At 47.5% G+C, this 18,542-nt stretch overlaps 2 protein-coding genes across 3 annotated transcripts in view; both read left to right on the top strand.

The window, feature by feature from the left end:
* Positions 1 to 4,958, top strand: part of EARS2 (glutamyl-tRNA synthetase 2, mitochondrial) — a 28,327-nt gene extending 23,369 nt beyond the window's left edge. The window contains exons 8-9 of the mRNA XM_061208221.1: positions 2,197 to 2,332; positions 2,781 to 4,958. Of these exons, the coding sequence (XP_061064204.1) occupies positions 2,197 to 2,332; positions 2,781 to 2,864 (220 nt within the window). The 3' untranslated portion in view covers positions 2,865 to 4,958. The remainder of the gene's footprint in view (positions 1 to 2,196; positions 2,333 to 2,780) is intronic.
* An 11,300-nt stretch (positions 4,959 to 16,258) lies between these two features.
* GGA2 (golgi associated, gamma adaptin ear containing, ARF binding protein 2) overlaps positions 16,259 to 18,542 on the top strand; it is a 30,237-nt gene continuing 27,953 nt past the window's right edge. The window contains exon 1 of one of the 2 annotated variants that reach the window (XM_061210346.1): positions 16,259 to 16,438. In XM_061210346.1, coding sequence (XP_061066329.1) covers positions 16,339 to 16,438 — 100 coding nt within the window. In that variant the 5' untranslated portion in view covers positions 16,259 to 16,338. The remainder of the gene's footprint in view (positions 16,439 to 18,542) is intronic. The other variant, XM_061210347.1, reaches the window with a different exon arrangement.

Raw genomic sequence — 18,542 nt, 5'->3', positions numbered from 1 at the left:
TCTGTCCAGGGCTTAGAAGAGCATCCTCATTCTTTTCTCAGCTACAGCTATTCCCTTTTTATACCACTTTACCATGATTTATATAATTCATCTCCTATTGATGCACATTTGGATTGCTTCCAAATTTTGTGGTTACAAACAGTGCCACAATAAGTAACCTTGAATAGACATCATTAAGCACCTTTACAAGTAAATCTCCAGGATAAATTCCCAAGAGGTATTATTAATAATAATACTCCCTTAATTTAGGACATTCCACATGAGGCTGTCAGTTCTAGTTCACCGGGCTAATGTCTTACCTCCCCACCCCTGCCATGGGATTAGATTTTAGAGACCCTCTGGGGCTCCCACTGAAGGCAGGAAAGCTGACGCCCAAATATTTAGAAGCTGCCGGATCTCTGGAAGTCCCTCTGTGCCCACGCCAAGGCCTGGAGCAGCTCTAACGTGTCCTGGCTGCCAGTGTTGGCTGCCTGGGGCCTGTGACTCTTTCACCAGCTCCTTGGCAGCCTGCTTCCCCACAGTGACATTGAGGAGTGTGTCTGGTTTTTCCCACATTACATTTATTTTTTTTTGAAGTATAGTTGATTTACAATGTTGTGTTAATTTCTGCTATATAGCAAAGTGATTCAGTTATACATATTCTTTTTCATAGTCTTTTCCATTATGGTTTATCACAGGATATTGACTATAGTTTCCTGTGCTCTGTGGTAGGACCTTGTTGTTTATCCATTTTATATATAATGGTTTGCATCTGCTAGTCCTAAACTCCCAGTCCTTCCCTCCCCCCACCCCGCCCACCCTTGGCAACCACAGGTCTGTTCTCTGTGTCTGTGAGTCTGTTTCTGGTTCGTAGATATGTTCATTTGTGTCATATTTTAGATTCCACATATAAGTGATATCAAATGGTATTTGTCTCTTTCTGACTTACTTCACTTCGTATGATAATCTCTAGGTCCATCCATGTTGCTGCAAACCACATTACATTTTATATTTTCAATATTTCCTCTTCTCCATTTCATAAATAGCAGCAATCATGTGGTCCAGTTTTAAGATGCAATAAGAATGATTGTGTTTCTCAGATTGAAACTGAATTGCTCAAGTACTGGAGTGAGTAAGGAAATCTGCACTAAAAGGCTCTTTGTTCCAGTTCCTCTTGAACCCAGTCCCTGAGCCGGTAGCCCTCCACACTGAGCCGATGTGGGGAATGGAGTGTCTGGGCCCTTTCGGGAGCAGGCGGTGTCAGAGGTGGCTTCGAGGATCGTCTGCACTAGTGAAGATCTCCAGCCTCGGTCCCTCCTCCGTGTGGAATGACTCCCCCTGCCCTGCTCCCGGCTCTTGCTCTAACTCAGAATCAGGGCTGGGACGAAGTTTTTGCAGGTCCCGCTCTGACTAATTGGGGACTTTCTCTTGAGCTCAAACATGCTTTGGGGAGAGGGTCTCAGCTGGACTGCCAGGAAAGTGGGGAATGGTTGCTAGCCTGTTGTAGTTCCTTAAGTGTTTCATTTGTGGGCAAAGAATGGTTGTAGCAAGTTGGCGGCAGGGACATTACTGGAGCTGGGGTCTCCTGATTTCCTTCTTTCTGCTCTTCTCTGCTACATCCCCCAGAAGTCTTGAAGCTGTGTTTCAGATCATTTCCCAGAGGGCTTCATTCTTCCATCCTATGTGTAACCCAATCCTAAGTTTCTTTTTAGATCCTCTTGCAATGTCTCTGAGCTCTTGGATGTAATAAATATTAGCTAATATTTAACTTTTTATTGAAATATAAGAGCTCATACTTTCAAGTACTTACCATCTGTTCAGGCAATGTACTTAGTGCTTTACAAGTTTTAACTTAGCCCCACCATAGCCCTGTGAGGTGCAGACACTATTATTCCCACTTTACAGGTGAGAAAACTGAGGCATGAAGATTACATGACACAGGTAGTAATCAGTAAATCCTCTTGTGGTGTCCTCTTAGTTTCCCTATTTTATGCCCACTTGCTTGGATTCTCTGTGTTTGTAGTCTCTTGGTTGTTGTTTCTTCCCCAGCTAGGATGGGGATGGGGGTAGTAGATATCCCCCCACCCCCAAGGCAGGCTTGAACATTGGTTGTGCTGTTAATGTATATTGTAGCTGATGGATAATCTTCTGAAGTCCTCCCTTCCACCCACTTGCCATTGGCCCATGCTGGCCCCTTATAGACTGGCCCTCTTCTAGGTTTTTAGAAGGACCCGGTATGAGTTTAACTCAGGACATGCTGAACGGAGAACTGAAGAAGCTGTCAGAAGGTCTGGAAGGCACCAAACACAGTAACGTGATGAAGCTCCTCCGAGTGGCCCTCAGTGGACAGCTGGTGAGGCGGGTGGCTGGACTGTGCCCTGGAGCCCTCATTTATCCACTCAGCTAACATTCACTGGCAGCACTAAGCTCACTTTGGGGGCTGCAAAGATGAATGAAACATGACCACCCCCCTCATTCAGTCATTCAACAGACAGTACCTACTGAGTACCTACTATGTGTAAGCACCATGCTAGGTACAGTGGATACGGTAGTGAGTGAAACACGTGTGCTCCCTGCCTTCATGGAGCTGGCGGTTGACTGGGGCTAATGGACATACCAACCCAGCAAGAGCAGGCTTCTGGGACCCATCCTTAGAAATTAGAGCCCGTAAAATGCAAACTCTGCTCCTTGGGATGCAGGCAGCAGTGCTGGGGTTGGCCTGGGGTGTGACTTCTGCAGACCAAGGCTGGGTGTTCACTTCTCAGGCATCTTAAGGCAATGTTTTCTCCTTTTGTTCTTAGCAAGGACCTCCTGTAGCTGAGATGATGTTGTCCTTGGGACCAAAGGAAGTGCGGGAGCGAATACAGAAGGTGCTTTCCAGCTAGAGAGAAGGTGTGCAGGACAGCAGAGGTGGCCACAGGAACTGTACTCATGGGACCTGCCCTCAGAGGGGAGGAGCAGGAGGCCTGGGGCCCATCGGAAGCCTGTGGAAGGACCCAAGAATGGACACAGAGCCTCTGGATGCACAGGTGCATTTATGGCTCCACGCCAGGCCCATCCTTACCAGTTGGCCAGGGTCACCCAGCCCCCTCACCTCCCTGGCGCTGGAAAGGAAGGCCTCACGCATGGTTCTGACACCACAGCACACAGCAGAGGTTAGGAGCTGGCTCGCTGGACAGTCAAAGCTCGTGTTTCAGTCTGCTCGGGCTGCCATGAAAACATATCACAGAATGGTGGCTTACACAACAGAAAATGACTTTCTCACAGTTCTGGAGGCCGGCAGTCCAAGATCAAGGTGTTGGCAGGTTTTCGTTTCTCCTGGGGCCTCGCTCCTTGGCTTGCAGACGGCTGCCTTTTTGCTCTCTCCTCACATGGCCTTTCCCTCTGTGTGTGCCTTCGGTATCTCTGTTTGTCCAAAGGCCCTCTTCTTAAGAGGACGCCAGTCAGATTGGGTTAAGGCCCACCCTCACGGCCCAGTTTGAACTTAATCACTTCTTTAAAGGCCCTGTCTGCAAATTCGGTCACATTCTGAGGTACGGAGAGGTTAGGGCTTCACATGTGAGTTTTGAGGGGAATACAACTCAGCCCATACGTAACAGCTTGGCAGCAGCCTGGACTCCTGGGTCCCAGTTCTCGGGCCCAGTTTGACTTTGTTTTTTCATTTTGTTTTGTTTTTTAATAAATTTATTTATTTTTGGCTGTGTTGGGTCTTGGTTGCTGCACACAGGCTTTCTCTAGTTGCGGCGAGCGGGGGCTACTCTTCGTTTCAGTGCACGGGCTTCTCATTGCGGTGGCTTCTCTTGTTGCCGAGCACGGGCTCTAGGCACATGGGCTTCAGTAGTTGCGGCACGCGGGCTCAGTAGTTGTGGCACACGGGCTTAGTTGCTCCATGGCATGTGGGATCTTCCCGGACCAGGGCTCGAACCCGTGTCCCCTGCATTGGCAGGTGGATTCTCAACCACTGTGCCACCAGGGAAGCCCCCAGTTTGAGTTTGGAGCAGTGACTGACGGGCTGGGCTGAACTGGCTTGTTAGACTTTGGGGCTTATAAGGGAAGAACCCACAAATCTGCCCAGGGGGAACACTTAACGTTTTATACTACTCTTTGTCCTTGGGCTTGGGGCAGCCTGTATCTCCCTTCCCTAAAGGTTGTCTCTTCCTCTTTTCCAGTTCTCCAGACCTGGTCCTTGGACTGGAGACCTTTACCCTGCCTGTTTTGCATCTTTTTCTTCATATTCGCCGCCTCCTTCCACGCATTATTTGTAAATCACTGTGGGTTTCTGAAATGACATGTTCTTCTTGGGGTGAATAGGAATAGCTGAAGTGAAAGGAGGATGGTGGCCGGCTACAAAGACCCCTACACGGCTTCTGGGCTTCCCCTTTGTAGCCCCCAGTCATCGCTACCTCCTGGCATTCACACTGAATAGGGCTGACTTCTGTGCGGTGTGTCATGGCTTCCATCTTGTTCTCTTGGATCCCTTACTCTGTGGGAAGCCAGCTTCCACACTGTGAAGACAGACAGACAAGGATCGGAGGCCATCTGACAACAGCCGTATGAATGGGCCATCTTGGAAGTCAGTCTTCCAGCCCCAGTCAAGCCTTCAGATGACTGCAATGCTGGCTGACATTTGACTGCAGCGTTCTTTTTTTTTTTTTTTTAATTGGAGTATAGTTGCTTTGCAATGTTGTGTTTGTTTCTGCTGTACAGCAAAGTGAATCAGCCACACGTATACATATATTCCCCTCTTCCTTGGATTTCCTTCCCATTTAGGTCACCACAGAGCATTGAGTAGAGTTCCCTGTACTATACAGTAGGTTCTCGTTAGTTATCTGTTTTATACATGGTAGTGTATATGTGTAAATCCCAATCTCCCAATCCATATCACCCCCTCTTCCCCCTTAGTATCTATACGTTTGTTCTCTATGTCTCTGTCTCTATTTCTGCTTTGCAAATAAGTTCATCTATACCATTTTTCTAGATTCCACATACGTGTTAATATACGATATTTGTTTTTCTCTTTCTGACTTACTTCACTCTGTATGAAAGTCTCTAGGAACATCCACATCTCTGCAAATGGCACAATTTAGTTCCGTTTTATGGCTGAGTAATATTCCACTGTATATATGTACCACATCTTCTTTAGCCATTCCTCTGTTGATGGACATTTAGGTTGCTTCCATGTCCTGGCTATTGTAAATAGTGCTGACTGCAGCCTTCTTGAAAGATCCTGAGCCAGAACCACTAAGCAAAGTTGCTCCTGAATTTCAGACACACTGTTACGAGATAATAAATATTTATTGTTTAAAGCTACTTAGCTCTGGGATAATTTGTTACCCAGCAAGAGATTGCTAATACACTGTCCTTGTCCAGGGGAATAGGGAAAGGGGATTAAAGTATTTGCTGAGTTTCACAGAGACCTAATCCTTGCTTGAAAAGTACATCAGATAAAGTTCTTTGATGGCAAGCAATGGAAACCAACTCTGCCTAACTTAGGTTTATTGGAGACTTTAAGTTTATGGGAGTTTAAATTTGTGAGAAAGTCATAGAATCTATGGGAAAGCCAAAGAACCAGGTCTTGGAAAAGACAGGAACCAGGGAAGTTCTGAGCATGCAGGCAGCAGGAGCTCATGGCCAGTCTTGTCTGTGTTCTTCAGTGGGAACACATGAACTCTTAACTATTTTTTGTTGTGGTTTCTCTGTATTTTTTCCCCTTCAGTTTTGGATGATTCAGCTAAAGATTCAGATTCTAAGAAGAGAGTGTCTGGTTGGGCTAACTGAGGTCATGTTACCATTCCTCAGCCAGGAATATATCCAATGGAGGAAAAGTTCCCAAGGAGAAGTAGGGTGCTTTTTCCAGAAGAAGGGGCAATGGCAGAAACAACAGGTGTTCCGCCAAAGGGGACACAGAATAATAATGCTTGCAATTTATTGTGCGTTCACATGAGCCTCAACCACTTCTGGGTTTCCAATTATGCTGGTAGGGGACTTCCCTGGTGGTGCAGTGGCTAAGACTCCACGCTCCCAGTGCAGGGGGCCTGGGTTCGACCCCTGGTCGGGGAACTAGATCCTGCATGCATGCCGCAACTGAGAGTCTGCATGCTGCAACTAAGACCCGGCGCAACCAAAAGAAATAAATATTTTAAAAAAAATATGCTGGTAAACACTTTAGTTCATCATGTCTTTAAATCTTCACAACCCCATGAGACAGGCGTTATTATTATTGTGGCTGTTGTTTCTATGTTTTAGATAGGGAGACTGAGGCTCAGAAAAGTTGATCAACTCTTCTGAGGTTTTAGTCTGAGGCTTACGACAACCCAGAGTCTAGCCTCAACTCTTGTCACTCTGAGTGATATCAGAGCCTCCGATTCTAAGACATCAAGTATGCTTACAAGAAACTCTAGCTCTTGGTTAGGGAATCTGACTGTTTTAACAAAATGAGTGATCAAATTGCTGAGTCGATAAAGCTGTGGCCACTTCCTCGGTTGGAGTGAGTTGTCTGAGAAGCAGCATGTATCCTCTGCTCTGGGGTTTTGCTCAGGATCAGAAGGAATGTGTAAAAGGACTTAACAGAGTTTAAATAACCTCAAGTCCGTCCCCCAGTGTTTTTTCAGAGTATAGTGAAGTGAAGGCCATAGAGGCCAACTGTCTAGACTCAAAAACTGGTTCTGCCACTTACTGTGTGACTTCTGTAGCTCAGTTTCCTCATCTGTTAAAATGGGGATAACAGTTGTATCTGTCTCAACAAATTGTAAGAATCAAAATAGATGACATATGTAAAGTTCTTAAAACAGTGCCTGGCACTCAACAAATGTTATCAATTACCATCATCCTCATCACCAGTATTTTCATTTTTAGAGATGCTGATCTTGGTTGCAAGACATAGAAACACACTCAGACTAACTTAAACCATGAAAGTAATTTATTGGAAGATTTAGGACCCACAGATCCCAAGGGCAGGACTCCCAGCTGGACCTTACAAGAGACTGGAATCTGTACCCAAAAACCCATTAGGACCCAACACACTCACCTTTATCCCTCTGAAACTGCAGTTTCTAACCTTCGTCTCTGTCTGGGTGTCTGCTCCTCTCATCTTTCTTCTGCAGGCTGGCTTTCTCTTATCTCTGCAGCTGTTGAACAACTGCCCCAGCCCTAAAGCTGAATCATCTCCCCTCTGCTACACTGCCAATTCAATAACTAGTATTCCATGTCCAAAATCCCAGGAAAGAGTCTGATTGGCCTAGCTTGGGTCAGCTGTCTACCCCTGGTCCAATCAACTGTGGCCAGTGGGACAGAGTCATGTAAACAATCATGGCTGCAGGAGACCCACTCTAGTGATGGAGAGGGCCGTTCCTCCCCCTGAGCATATTCTCTTTCCATGGAGTTTAGAGTGTACCCTTGCCAGAAAATTACTATTTTTCTGTAGGCAACTTTGGAATCTCATTCATATTGCCTTTATCCTAGCTTATTTTTTTCCTCATAATGCTTATTACTATATGAAATTATATAGTATATTTGTACATGTTTATTGTCTATCTTACTCTAAAGAAGATAAGATTGAGACCGGCAATAAGTTTTTCTTATTCTTGGTTGTAACCATAGCACCTGACACATTGTCTGACACATAGTAGGGAGTCAGGTAAAGCTCTCATGATGAAAAAAATGTTTGAGGCCTTCATCAGTCAGATCAGTTTCTTCAGAAGTGGCAATTATCAGCTGATCTAACTCTACCAGATTTCAACAGTTTCCCAGTTTCACTTTCATTGACTCTGGGAAATCACATCTCTTTTACAAGATTTGCAGTTGTAGTTAGCTATCTGATCTACTGCCTGTAAATTGCACTGAATCCAGCTATCTGTGAGAGACTGACCTTTGACAAAGACTTTGAAGAGTGAGATAGATGGAATACTTCAATACAGAGGGGTGTTTAGTGGGACCTAAATTAGAAATTGTCTAATTGATTAAATATGTTTGTCTTATGATGAAATTCCCTACCTTCCCAGGGACCAGGATAATAAATACTTAGAAAATGAGGACTTCCTGGGTGAGAGCAGAACCCAGAGAGGGTAGTTCATGCGTTCATGTTCATAGATGTCAGAGGACTTTACAGATGAAGTGACCTTTGAACTGGGTTCTGAGGGATGAGTAGGAGTTTCCAGATCAATGGGGGTTGGAAGGTATTCCAAACAAAAGGATGAAAAAGAATTTCACCAAGTTGGGTGGAGCCAAGGGTAGGAGTTGAGGGAGTGGGAGAAGTAGCTGAGAAACCAGGCAGAGGGAAATCCAAACAGCCCTTCTTTGCCAGGTTAAGGGAATCAAGGTGCCATCTGATGCAAATAGCAAAACATCCAGATTCAAACCAGCTTGAACAGGAAGATTTAGTATCCCACAAAGCAGGAAGTTGGGGGGTATGGCAGGCTCTGGGGTAGGTTAATTAAGCGTTCAGTGACCTCAGTGAGGACTTAGGGTCTTTCCATCTCTTTGTTCTATTGGCCCCAGCATCGGCAACAGCCTTGGGTTGGTTCTCTCTGCTCACAATTGGCTGCCTAAAGTGCTCGGGCCTCTCTGCACTTCATGTTGTCAGAGAGAGCGTGGTTTTCTGTGTCTCTCTCCCTGAAAGCAAGGAAACTTCTCCAGCACCCAACCCCTCGTGACTTCCCCATTCTTCAACCCATCCCTTCGGGGAAGTGGGCGGGGGAGTCCCCATAGATCAGTCAGACCCAGAGCTGGGGGCGGGGCCAGCTCTTCCCTGGGTTCCTGGACAAAGTGGAGGTCCATTAGCGAAGACATGAGTTGGGTCTTCGTGAAGTGGAAGGTGAGGAGCCACTGAAATGCTTTAAGTAGGGAAGTGACAAGATCAGATTTGCGTTTTTTTAAAAGATCATTCTGGCAGCTTTGCTGAAGAGAGATTTGAGCAGGGCTGGCCCAGGAGCGGGGAGCCCTGGTAGGAAAATGAGACATGAAAGAGGGAAACACAATAAAGGCATGTTTCATCCTCACAGCCTGACCGCCCCCCGCCAACCCCGTCTACCTTTCCTGCTTCACTTCACTCATTCCTGCCACACGCGCCCCCTTCTCTGGTCTCCCGCCATGTAAGCCTTCCTTTGTGCCGCTATTCTGTCTGGAATACTTTTGTCCATATGCTCTTCTGCCCTTTTGCCTGGTCATCTCTCTCTCAGCCTTCAGATCTTTTTTTTTTTAATTAATTAATTTATTTTTTGGCTGCGTTGGGTCTTCATTGCTGTGCGGGCTTTCTCTACTTGTGGCGAGCAGGGGCTACTCTTTGTTGCAGTACACAGGCTTCTCATTGCAGTGGCTTCTCTTGTTGCGGAGTGCGGGCTCTAGGCGTGTGGGCTTCAGTAATTGTGGCATGTGGGCTCAGTAGTTGTGGCTCGTGGGCTCTAGAGCGCAGGCTCAGTAGTTGTGGCACACGGGCTTAGTTGCTCCGTGGCATGTGGGATCTTCCTGGACCAGGGCTCGAACCCGTATCCCCTGCATTGGCAGGCGGATTCTTAACCCCTGTGCCACCAGGGAAGTCCCCAGCCTTCAGATCTTTGCTCCACTATCTCCTCTTCAGGAAAGCCTTTGACTCCCCCCAGTAGCTCTCCTTCCTCTGCTATTGATCATCAGCACCCTATTCTTTTCCATAGCACGCAGTCAGAATTGAGTGCATAAATAACTGTGAAAGTAATTAGTTCTGCAGTTATTTGTTAGTGTCAGATTGTAAAGTCTACGGGAAGAGGGACCTCATCTGTCTTGCTTACCACTGGACCCCCAGTGCTGAGAATGGTGCCTGTTCACATGGTAGGTGCTCAGTCAGTATTGCTGAGTGAAAGGCCAGACATACACCTGATTGGATCGGATGGTCAGGGTGAGTGGTCAAGTGCACAGTCGCTATGTTTAGTTATGGTACTGTTTTGCAGTATTCAGGAACTTCACATCATTTGTGGTTACTATTTTCATTAGTGAATTACAGGATATGCATTTTTTAAAATATAGAAGGCAGTAGACGCTTGGCTTGGCACTCATTAAACTCATTATCACGCCCTGGGGATCTCCAACTTAGCCTTCATATCTGGGCAAAATGTTGGGGTCCCAGCCCAGGCCCGAGTGCCCTCCCCTCTGCCCCCTACCACCCCTCCCCCAACCCTGATTGCAGTAGGACAGCCCAGCCAAGGAGGGGGCAGCCTTCTCTATCTAGAGAACTCCTCTTGTCTTGATCTCGGAGAGGCAGTAGTGAGTGGTGGTGTGAAGCGAGATCTAAACTCCCTGCCCAGGAATTGAACCTGGGTAGCCTGGATAAAAACCAGGAATCCTAGCCACCACACCCCCTGGCTCTTGCCCCCGGTGAAAAATGCATTTCTCACGGAGGCAAGAGCTGTAAAAACAGGTACAAAGTTTATTATTAGAGACATAGCACAACACAAGTGGGAGAGCACACAGAGAAACAGTTTGTTAAGACAGAAGCAAGACAGAGATGCCCCCAGAGAGAAAGGGTGTGGGCATCCCCCTAATGAGGAGTGCAGTAAAGAGGCGGTTAGGTCATTTATATAGGGCAGTTCTTCCAGGTCTTTGTTTACCTTTGGCCAATTACCTGGTTTCTTTTTCCACACCTGACGCCCTAGGACCTTCCCCAACGTGTGTGCGCAACTTTTTTCCAAGATGGATTCCAGCCCAGGGGCCTATGGGATGGCCTTAGCATCACATATTATGGGGTGTGCCCCTCCTTTTTGACCCCCAAGGAGCCTTTCTGCTCATGTGCAATGTTTCCCTTACCCCAAGGATGGGAAATGTATGACCTCTTGATCTTTTAACAGGGTTTAGTCCCACTCTGTCCCTGCCATAAAAATGTCCAATGTCTGACAGATGTAGAGAACAAACGTATGGACACCAAAGGGGGAAAGTGGCGGGGAGTGGGGGTGGTGGTGTGATGAATTGGGAGATTGGGATTGACATATCTACACTAATATGTATTAAATGGATAACTAATAAGAACATGTCCAATGTCTGGTTATTTACCCAATTTCTGTTGCTGGTTTTTATATCAAGGTGCAGATTCTGAAATATAGACAGGAGTCCGGTCATAAATATGTAGTCCTGGAGCCCGTTTGTCTCTTGCTTCAGGAAACGTAAACAGCGGGCTGGTAATGATGAATGTCCACCCTGGAGCCCATCTTCTCCTCACCCCAGGAGGTGTGAACAGGAGGCCAGTTGTAAATGCCTAGCCTGGAGCCCATCTATCTCCTGCCTCAGTCTGAGTCCATTCAGTCCTGTCTTCGTTCATCCATTTGACAAACACCTACTCTGTGCCAGGCCCTGTGAGGCCTGAGGGTGTGGAGAGGAATTAGACAAAGCCTTGTTCATTGTGGCGGCTAAGTCCACAGATTTTTGTTCCTTCCTTCACTCAGTGCCTTAAGCTTTTAAAAATAAGGGCTTCCCTGGTGGCGTAGTGGTTAAGAACCTGCCTGCCAACACGGGGGACACGGGTTCGAGCCCTGGTTCGGGGAAGATCCCACATGCCGCGGTGCAACTAAGCCCGTGCGCCACAACTGCTGAGCCCGCGCTCTGGATCCCGCGAGCCACAACTACTGAGCCCGCGTGCCACAACTACTGAAGCCCGCGCTCCGCAACAGGAGAAGCCACCTCAGTGAGAAGCCCTCGCACCGCAACCAAGAGTGGCCCCTGCTCACCGCAACTAGAGAAAGCCCGCGCGCAGCAACGAAGACCCAATGCAGCCAAAAATAAAAATTAAAAAATTAATTTATTAAAAATAAATAACTAAATAAAACACAAACAAATAAACAAAAGATAAGGCTCCTGCCTCAAAGAGATCACAGTCTCATAGGTGACTAACAATCACAGAAATGCAAGTGTGGAGGAGGTGGTGGAGGAGCAAGCAAAGGGATACAGGGATATGGATATCCTTGGGTGTGGAGAGTCAGTCAGGAAATGCCCGCGTGACAAGGAGTTGGACTGTTGTTTTTTGCTTTTAATTTCAGAGAAACAGTGAATAATTTTTTAGTATAAGTATGTCCCATGCAATATTATACTTATACTAAAACAGTTATTTATAATTGTGTAGGGGTGGCCAAAATGGGTGAATGTGATCAAAAGGTACAAACTTCGAGTTAAAAATAGGTAAGTCCGGGCTTCCCTGGTGGCGCAGTGGTTGAGAGTCTGCCTGCTAATGCAGGGGACACGGGTTCGAACCCTGGTCTGGGAAGATCCCACATGCCGCGGAGCAACTGGGCCCATGAGCCACCATTACTGAGCCTGTGCGTCTGGAGCCTGTGCTCCGCAACAAGAGAGGCCGTGATAGTGAGAGGCCCGCGCACCGCGATGAAGAGTGGCCCCCGCTTGCCACAACTAGACAAAGCCCTCGCACAGAAACGAAGACCCAACACAGCCATAAATTAAAAAAAAAAAAAAAATAGGTAAGTCCTGGGGATGCAATGTACGGCATGGTGATTCTAGTTAACAATACTGCACTATATATTTGAAGGTTGCTAAGAGAGTAGATTTTAGAAGTTCTCATAAGAAAAAAAAATTTTGTAATGATGGGTAGTGTTGGATACTAACAAGACATATCGTGGTGATCATTTTGCAAGACACACAAATATCAAATCATGTACACCTGAAACTAACACAACATTATATGTTAATTATATCTCAGTTTTTAAAAATTATTTGTTGTTTGTCTGAAATTCTGATTTAACTGGGCTTCCTGTATCTTTACTAGCTAAATCTGGCAGCCCAACCCTGAGGTACTTTGACAGACAACAGAGGCAGGATGTTCCAGGCTGAGGGAACAGAACAGGCAAAAAGATACACAGTGGGAAAGACGGAATCAGAGGTACAGTTAGCTCCCATCTGGTGCTTAGAGCTGGGTAAGGAGGGTCAGAGGATTCAGTTTCCACCAATGATTATTTTGTGCCTATTAAGTGCCCGAAGTTCGATGAATTAGATAGACATTTCCCCTGCTTACGAAAGCTCGTCGTCCAGAAAGGAGAGCGAGACCACGGGCCACACAGATGACATAGGAAAGGAAATAGAAAGCAGAGGGGAGCTTGGGCAGGAAGGGCTGCACAAACACGCAAGAGGGGGCCTAGGAAGGCCTCATGGGGGTGACAGCATTATTTGGTCTGAAACCAAAGCCTATGCACCCAACCACTACACTGAACTCCCAAACTACTTCCTTACAGCCCACTTATTCTTTTTTTTTTTAACATCTTTATTGGAGTATAATTGCTTTACAATGTTGTGTTAGTTGCTGCTGTATAACAAAGGGAGTCAGCTACATGTATACCTATATCCCCATATCTCCTCCCTCTTGCGTCTCCCTCCCACCCTCCCTATCCCACCCCTCTAGGTGGACACAAAGCACTGAGCTGATCTCCCTATTTGGTAGTGTATATATGTCCATGCCACTCTCTCACTTCGTCCCAGCTTACCCTTCCCCCTCCCCGTGTCCTCAAGTCCATTCTCTACGTCTGTGTCTTTATTCCTGTCCTGCCCCTAGGTTCTTCAGAACCAGTTTTTTTTTAAATTTTTTTATTCCATATATATGTGTTAGCATACGGTATTTGTTTTTTTTTTTTACGGTATTTGTTTTTCTCTTTCTGACTTTACTCTGTATGACAGTCTCTAGGTCCATCCACCTTACTACACGCCAACTTATTCTTTAACCTTTCAGTCGTGGTCCCTCGAGCATCGCCTGGAGGGAGAATGATTAGATTCTTGGGCATTACCCCAGACCTACTGAATCAGAAACTGTGTGTGTGGGTCCCTGCATTCTGTGTTTTAACAAGCCCTCCAGGTGATTCTGACAAATGTTAGTTTGAGAGCCACTGATCACATGTCAAAATGCTAAAAGAGTGCAGATGCTTAAAATAAATAACATAAGCCAGGTATAAGAAATATTCAGGAGGTGATGGATGGTTCTTGGCAGGGTACAGTCTCCAGTCATCTCCAGGCATTTGTTGCAACAAGGAAACCCAGCTCCAGTGTTGCCAGATGTTTAGAACGTTTGAGAGATGAACACATGTTAAAGATTTCACTTAAAACCTGGTGAGATGTTACAACCAGTTCAAAGGCGAATCCAAAGAACAGACACATTTATAGATCAGGAATATAGAAATGAATGTGCAAAATGGAAGCAAAGCTGTTTTTTCCACAGGGAGGGGGTTGTGTCTTCCTGGGACAGAATCATTTGCATGTCTATAGACAAGAATAATTTTCCATTGCTTTCAGTTATTTACAGTTTACAGAGAAGTAAAATAATTCCCAAGGAACCAAGATCAGATAACACAGAAGGGCATGCTGTAAACAATGCTTAGTTTTCATTGATTTCATACAAAACTTCCCCAACATGAATAATGTTACAGACTGAATGTGTCCCCTTAAAATTCAAATTCACACACTGAAGCGCTTATCTCCATGTGATGGTATTTGAGGTAGGGCTGTGGCAGGTAATTAGGTTTAGATGTGGTGCTGAGGGTGGGGCCCTCAGGATGGGATTAGTGCCCCGATAAGAGGAAGATATCAGAGCACGCTCTCTCTCCACCCTGTGAACACACAGCAAGAAAGCAGCCCTCTGCAAACCTGGAAGCAGGTTGTCACCAGGAACCCATCAGCAGCACCTTGATCTTGGACTTCCCAGCCTCCAGTGAGAAATAAATGTCTGTTGTTTAGGCCAACCAGTCTGTGGTATTTTTTTTTTTTTTTTAATTTTAACACATCAGATGCCTCCTTCTTTTATTTATTTATTTATTTATTTATTTATTTTTATGGCTGTGTTGGGTCTTTGTTTCTGTGCAAGGGCTTTCTCTAGTTGTGGCAAGCGGGGGCCACTCTTCATCGCGGTGCGCGGGCCTCTCACTATCGCGGCCTCTCTTGTTGCGGAGCGCAGGCTCAGTAATTGTGGCTCACGGGCCCAGCTGCTCCGCGGCATGTGGGATCTTCCCAGACCAGGGCTCGAACCCGTGTCCCCTGCATTGGCAGGCGAATTCTCAACCACTGCGCCACCAGGGAAGCCCCTGTGGTATTTTTTATAGCAGCCCAAGTTTACTAAGACAGGTAACAACTGTAAAAGAACCTGGCACACAGGGAGGAGTTCAGTCAGATAATTTCCAAATAGAAGGCAGCAATCTGTCAGATGGAGATGTGTGTGTCTGGACTTATTTTGGAGCTGAAATAGCACAGCAAATGTACTGCTAAACTTAGACCGTGTGTTTATTTGGGGTAGGGATGGGACCTAAAATCCTGTAGCTACCTACCTCTTACTGCTTCCACTGTTCATCTGGCCATTCAACAAATATGTATTGGCACTGGTGTGCCAGGCACTACCCTAGGTATTGGGGACATAAAAGTGTACAAAATTCCTGCTTAAATTAGTGGCGTGAAGCAGGTAATGGAGTATAGAGGATTTGTGCTTCCAAGGAAAATTACACATTGTCTAGAGAGCACACCTTTCCAGTTCCTATCCTTTCTTTCACTGTCTCAGAGATGTCTTACACTCTTAGCTGTAGATAACTGAGAGCAACGCAAATAATCCTTGCCTATAAACATGCAAATTGGGGAATTCCCTGGCGGTCCAGTGGTTAGGACTCCGTGCTTCCCTGGTCCGGGAACTAAGATCCTGCAAGCCCCATGGCGTGGCCAAAATAATAATAATAATAATAATAAATAAAAATTTAAAAATGCAAATTAATTCTGAGCTAGTTTTGTGTCCACCTGCACATCTGTTCCAACATTTGTTTATTCTGTATAAACTTGCCCTTTTTCTGACTTCTCTTTTGAACCGATTATGACATCCGCTTGGTTCTCTCGTTTAATTAGAGTTAAAATATTTAACACGCGTTCATTTTACAATGCATGAGAACCATGACTTTTTTTGGTGGGGGGGGAATTACCCTTTGATACAGTAAGTAAATATCTAGTACGCTCATGGTGTAATGTGTTACGGAGAAAATAAAGCAAAGTATGGAAGGAGGTGATGGTCCAGAAAGACCGTCCGGAATAAAAATGCTAGAAGAATTCGTTACCTGAGACTCAAATTTAACGGGGCGTCCTCTATTTCATCTGGCAGGCCTTGCGAGGTCGGCTTGACCAACTTTGACCTGGTTGCGGGTCTGGAAGACCAGTCCGCAAACCCGACCCGCGCGTGGAGGAGGGCTGTCGGGGAGGCTGCACCCCCGGCCCGGGGCCTGCGCGGAGGCGGGGCCTGGTGTGTGGGCGTGGCACCACGGGCCCCGTCCCATCACGTGCCGACCCTCTCCTGCCGCGTCGGCAGCCCTGGAACACGCCAGACGCCAGCGGCTGAAGGGCAGGGGCGGCCGTGGCCTCGGCTGCGGGGCTGGGCCTATGGCGGCGACGGCGGTGGCGGCGGGGGCCGGGGCCGCGGCGGGGGCCGAGTCGGCCGAGGGGCCCCCGGGGCCGGCGGCGGCGCTGGAGCTGTGGCTCAGTGAGTAGACAGGGCCGCCCCTCGGCGCGGGCCCAGCGCCCCACGTGAGGCCTGGCTTCCCGCCTCCCTGGGCCTTTCTTCTGAGGCCGGCGGCCGGACAGGTGGCCGCGGGGAGGTCGGCGCCCGGGGAGGGGGGCTGGGCCCGGCGCGGGTGGGAGGATCGCCACGGGGAGGCCCCGAGAGGAGTCCCAGGAATCCGCCAGGGCTGCGGACCCGAGGCTGGGCGCTTTGCTCCCCCTCCTCCTCCCAACCTCCCCCAGTCGCGGTGCATGAACACTGTTAACAACATAACGGCTAAGGTTTATTGAGCTTTGCTTTTATGCCAAGCACTGTGCTGGAAAGCATTTCAGCCACTGTTAATCCTCATTACGACCCCAAGAGACAGCTTCTGTTTTTAACCTCGTTTTACAGATGGGGACCTTTCGACTTCCTCAGTTGTGCCACATACCCATCCTGTGGGAAGGAGCTGTCTCTGGCTGCCGACTTTAATGTCAAAACAAGCCCTTTACACCTTTTGTGCATGTGGGTTGTGGCCGGGTTTCTTATGTGTATTGTCTCCTGGAAGACTCACGGCAGTCGTAAGGGTCGTTATTGTTCCTGCGTTACCGGTGGGGACTCGAAATTCCAGGAGAATAAAGCATATGCTCCTTGTATCGGGCTCTGCTGGGTGCTGGGAGTACTGAGATGCGTAACACAGGGTCCTTGCTCACAAAGACATTTTTAAGTGGGTGGTACAAGCCGACAGTAACAGCACTTTGTTACATTACCTGCAGATTGGGAGGGAGTTGGGTTTGTTTACCTGGGGATTGTCTCAGGGGACATAGCATTTGAGTGGACAATGGAGGCGACAGCATTTCAGATGCAGGAAACTGCATGTGCAAAAGCTGGGGGAACAGGAGAGTGTGGAGCATTCTGGGAAGAAGGAGGTCATTACTGCAGGAGTGCAAAGCCTAAAGAGTCTGCACTGCTAATTGGGGTGAGATCTTCAAGGGTCTTGTATGTTGCAGAAAGGAGTTCGGTTTATCCCTGATGCAGTAGGGGAGGGGATGTTGGCGTTTTCAGCCTGGGACTCTGATCCAGTACACTTGTTAAAAGCATCACCTGCAGCCGTGAGAAGAGACGAATTGGTTAGGGATGGGGGAGTTCAGGCAGAGAGAGTAGATGAAAAGCTCTTCTGGTAGTGGGGGGTGAAGTAGGACAAAGGTATTGGGATGGAGAGTAGAAATAATTAGCTAGTACAATCAGCAGGCTTGATGCATTAGAATAGAGGCAAGAGACCAGGAGGCATTTAGGATGGATCCCAGGTTTCAGGCCCAGGTAACTGGTTGGTTACAGATGTCTCACTTGTTGACTTGTGGAGTTTGAGGTGCTTGTGGCACAAAGAGAAGCTCTCTGGGCAGTTGGTTGGCTCCAGAGAGGGTAAAAGAGCTGGAGGTCAACTTGGGACCTTCAGTTCACTGGCAGTGAGCTTGTCCAGGGAGGCTGTGCCCATTAGGAAGAGCAGAGGTTTGCAGATGGAGCATGGAGAATCTCAACATGGAAGAAGCAGGCGGGAACAGCAGCCTGGAGACAGAAGGCGGAGCCTACAGGCTGGGCGTGGAGGGGGAAGCTTGGACGGTGGGGAGCTGCAGGTGGATGTAGTTGGTAGGTGGTTTTGCTGCTGAGAGATAGAGTAGGAGGAGGAAGGAAGAGGGGGAACTTCGAATTTGGCGACTGAAAGGTTACTGAGCTACCTTAGTGTTAAATGGTGGGGACAGAAGGTGGTTGACTAGGAGGCAGTGGAGCTGCAAAAGTCAAGTGGGCTGAGTTAGAGGCCAGCTAGCGGCCGACACAGGTGGGGGAGAAAAAGGGAACTGTGGCTGCTCAAGGAGGGGGTCCTGAAGCTCCCGCTGTTTTAGGCCAGCCAGTGTGGTCCCAAAGTTGTGAGATCTTCCAGTTGTTCAGGTAGGGCTAGAACCTGTACAAATAGCACACACCCACTCCCCAGTCTCGACAACCAAAAATGCCTCCAGACATTACCAGATGTGCCCTGGCAGAGAGGGCAGGCTCACCTCTCCCCTCCCCACCTGAGATCCTCTGAGTTTGGGCTCTGGAGTGTGGAGTG

This window comes from Eubalaena glacialis, chromosome 13, assembly GCF_028564815.1.
Source record: "Eubalaena glacialis isolate mEubGla1 chromosome 13, mEubGla1.1.hap2.+ XY, whole genome shotgun sequence".
Classification (NCBI taxonomy): Eukaryota; Metazoa; Chordata; class Mammalia; order Artiodactyla; family Balaenidae; genus Eubalaena; species Eubalaena glacialis.
The sequence above is the reverse complement of the archived record's forward strand: the minus strand, read 5'-3'. Positions and strand labels throughout refer to the sequence as shown.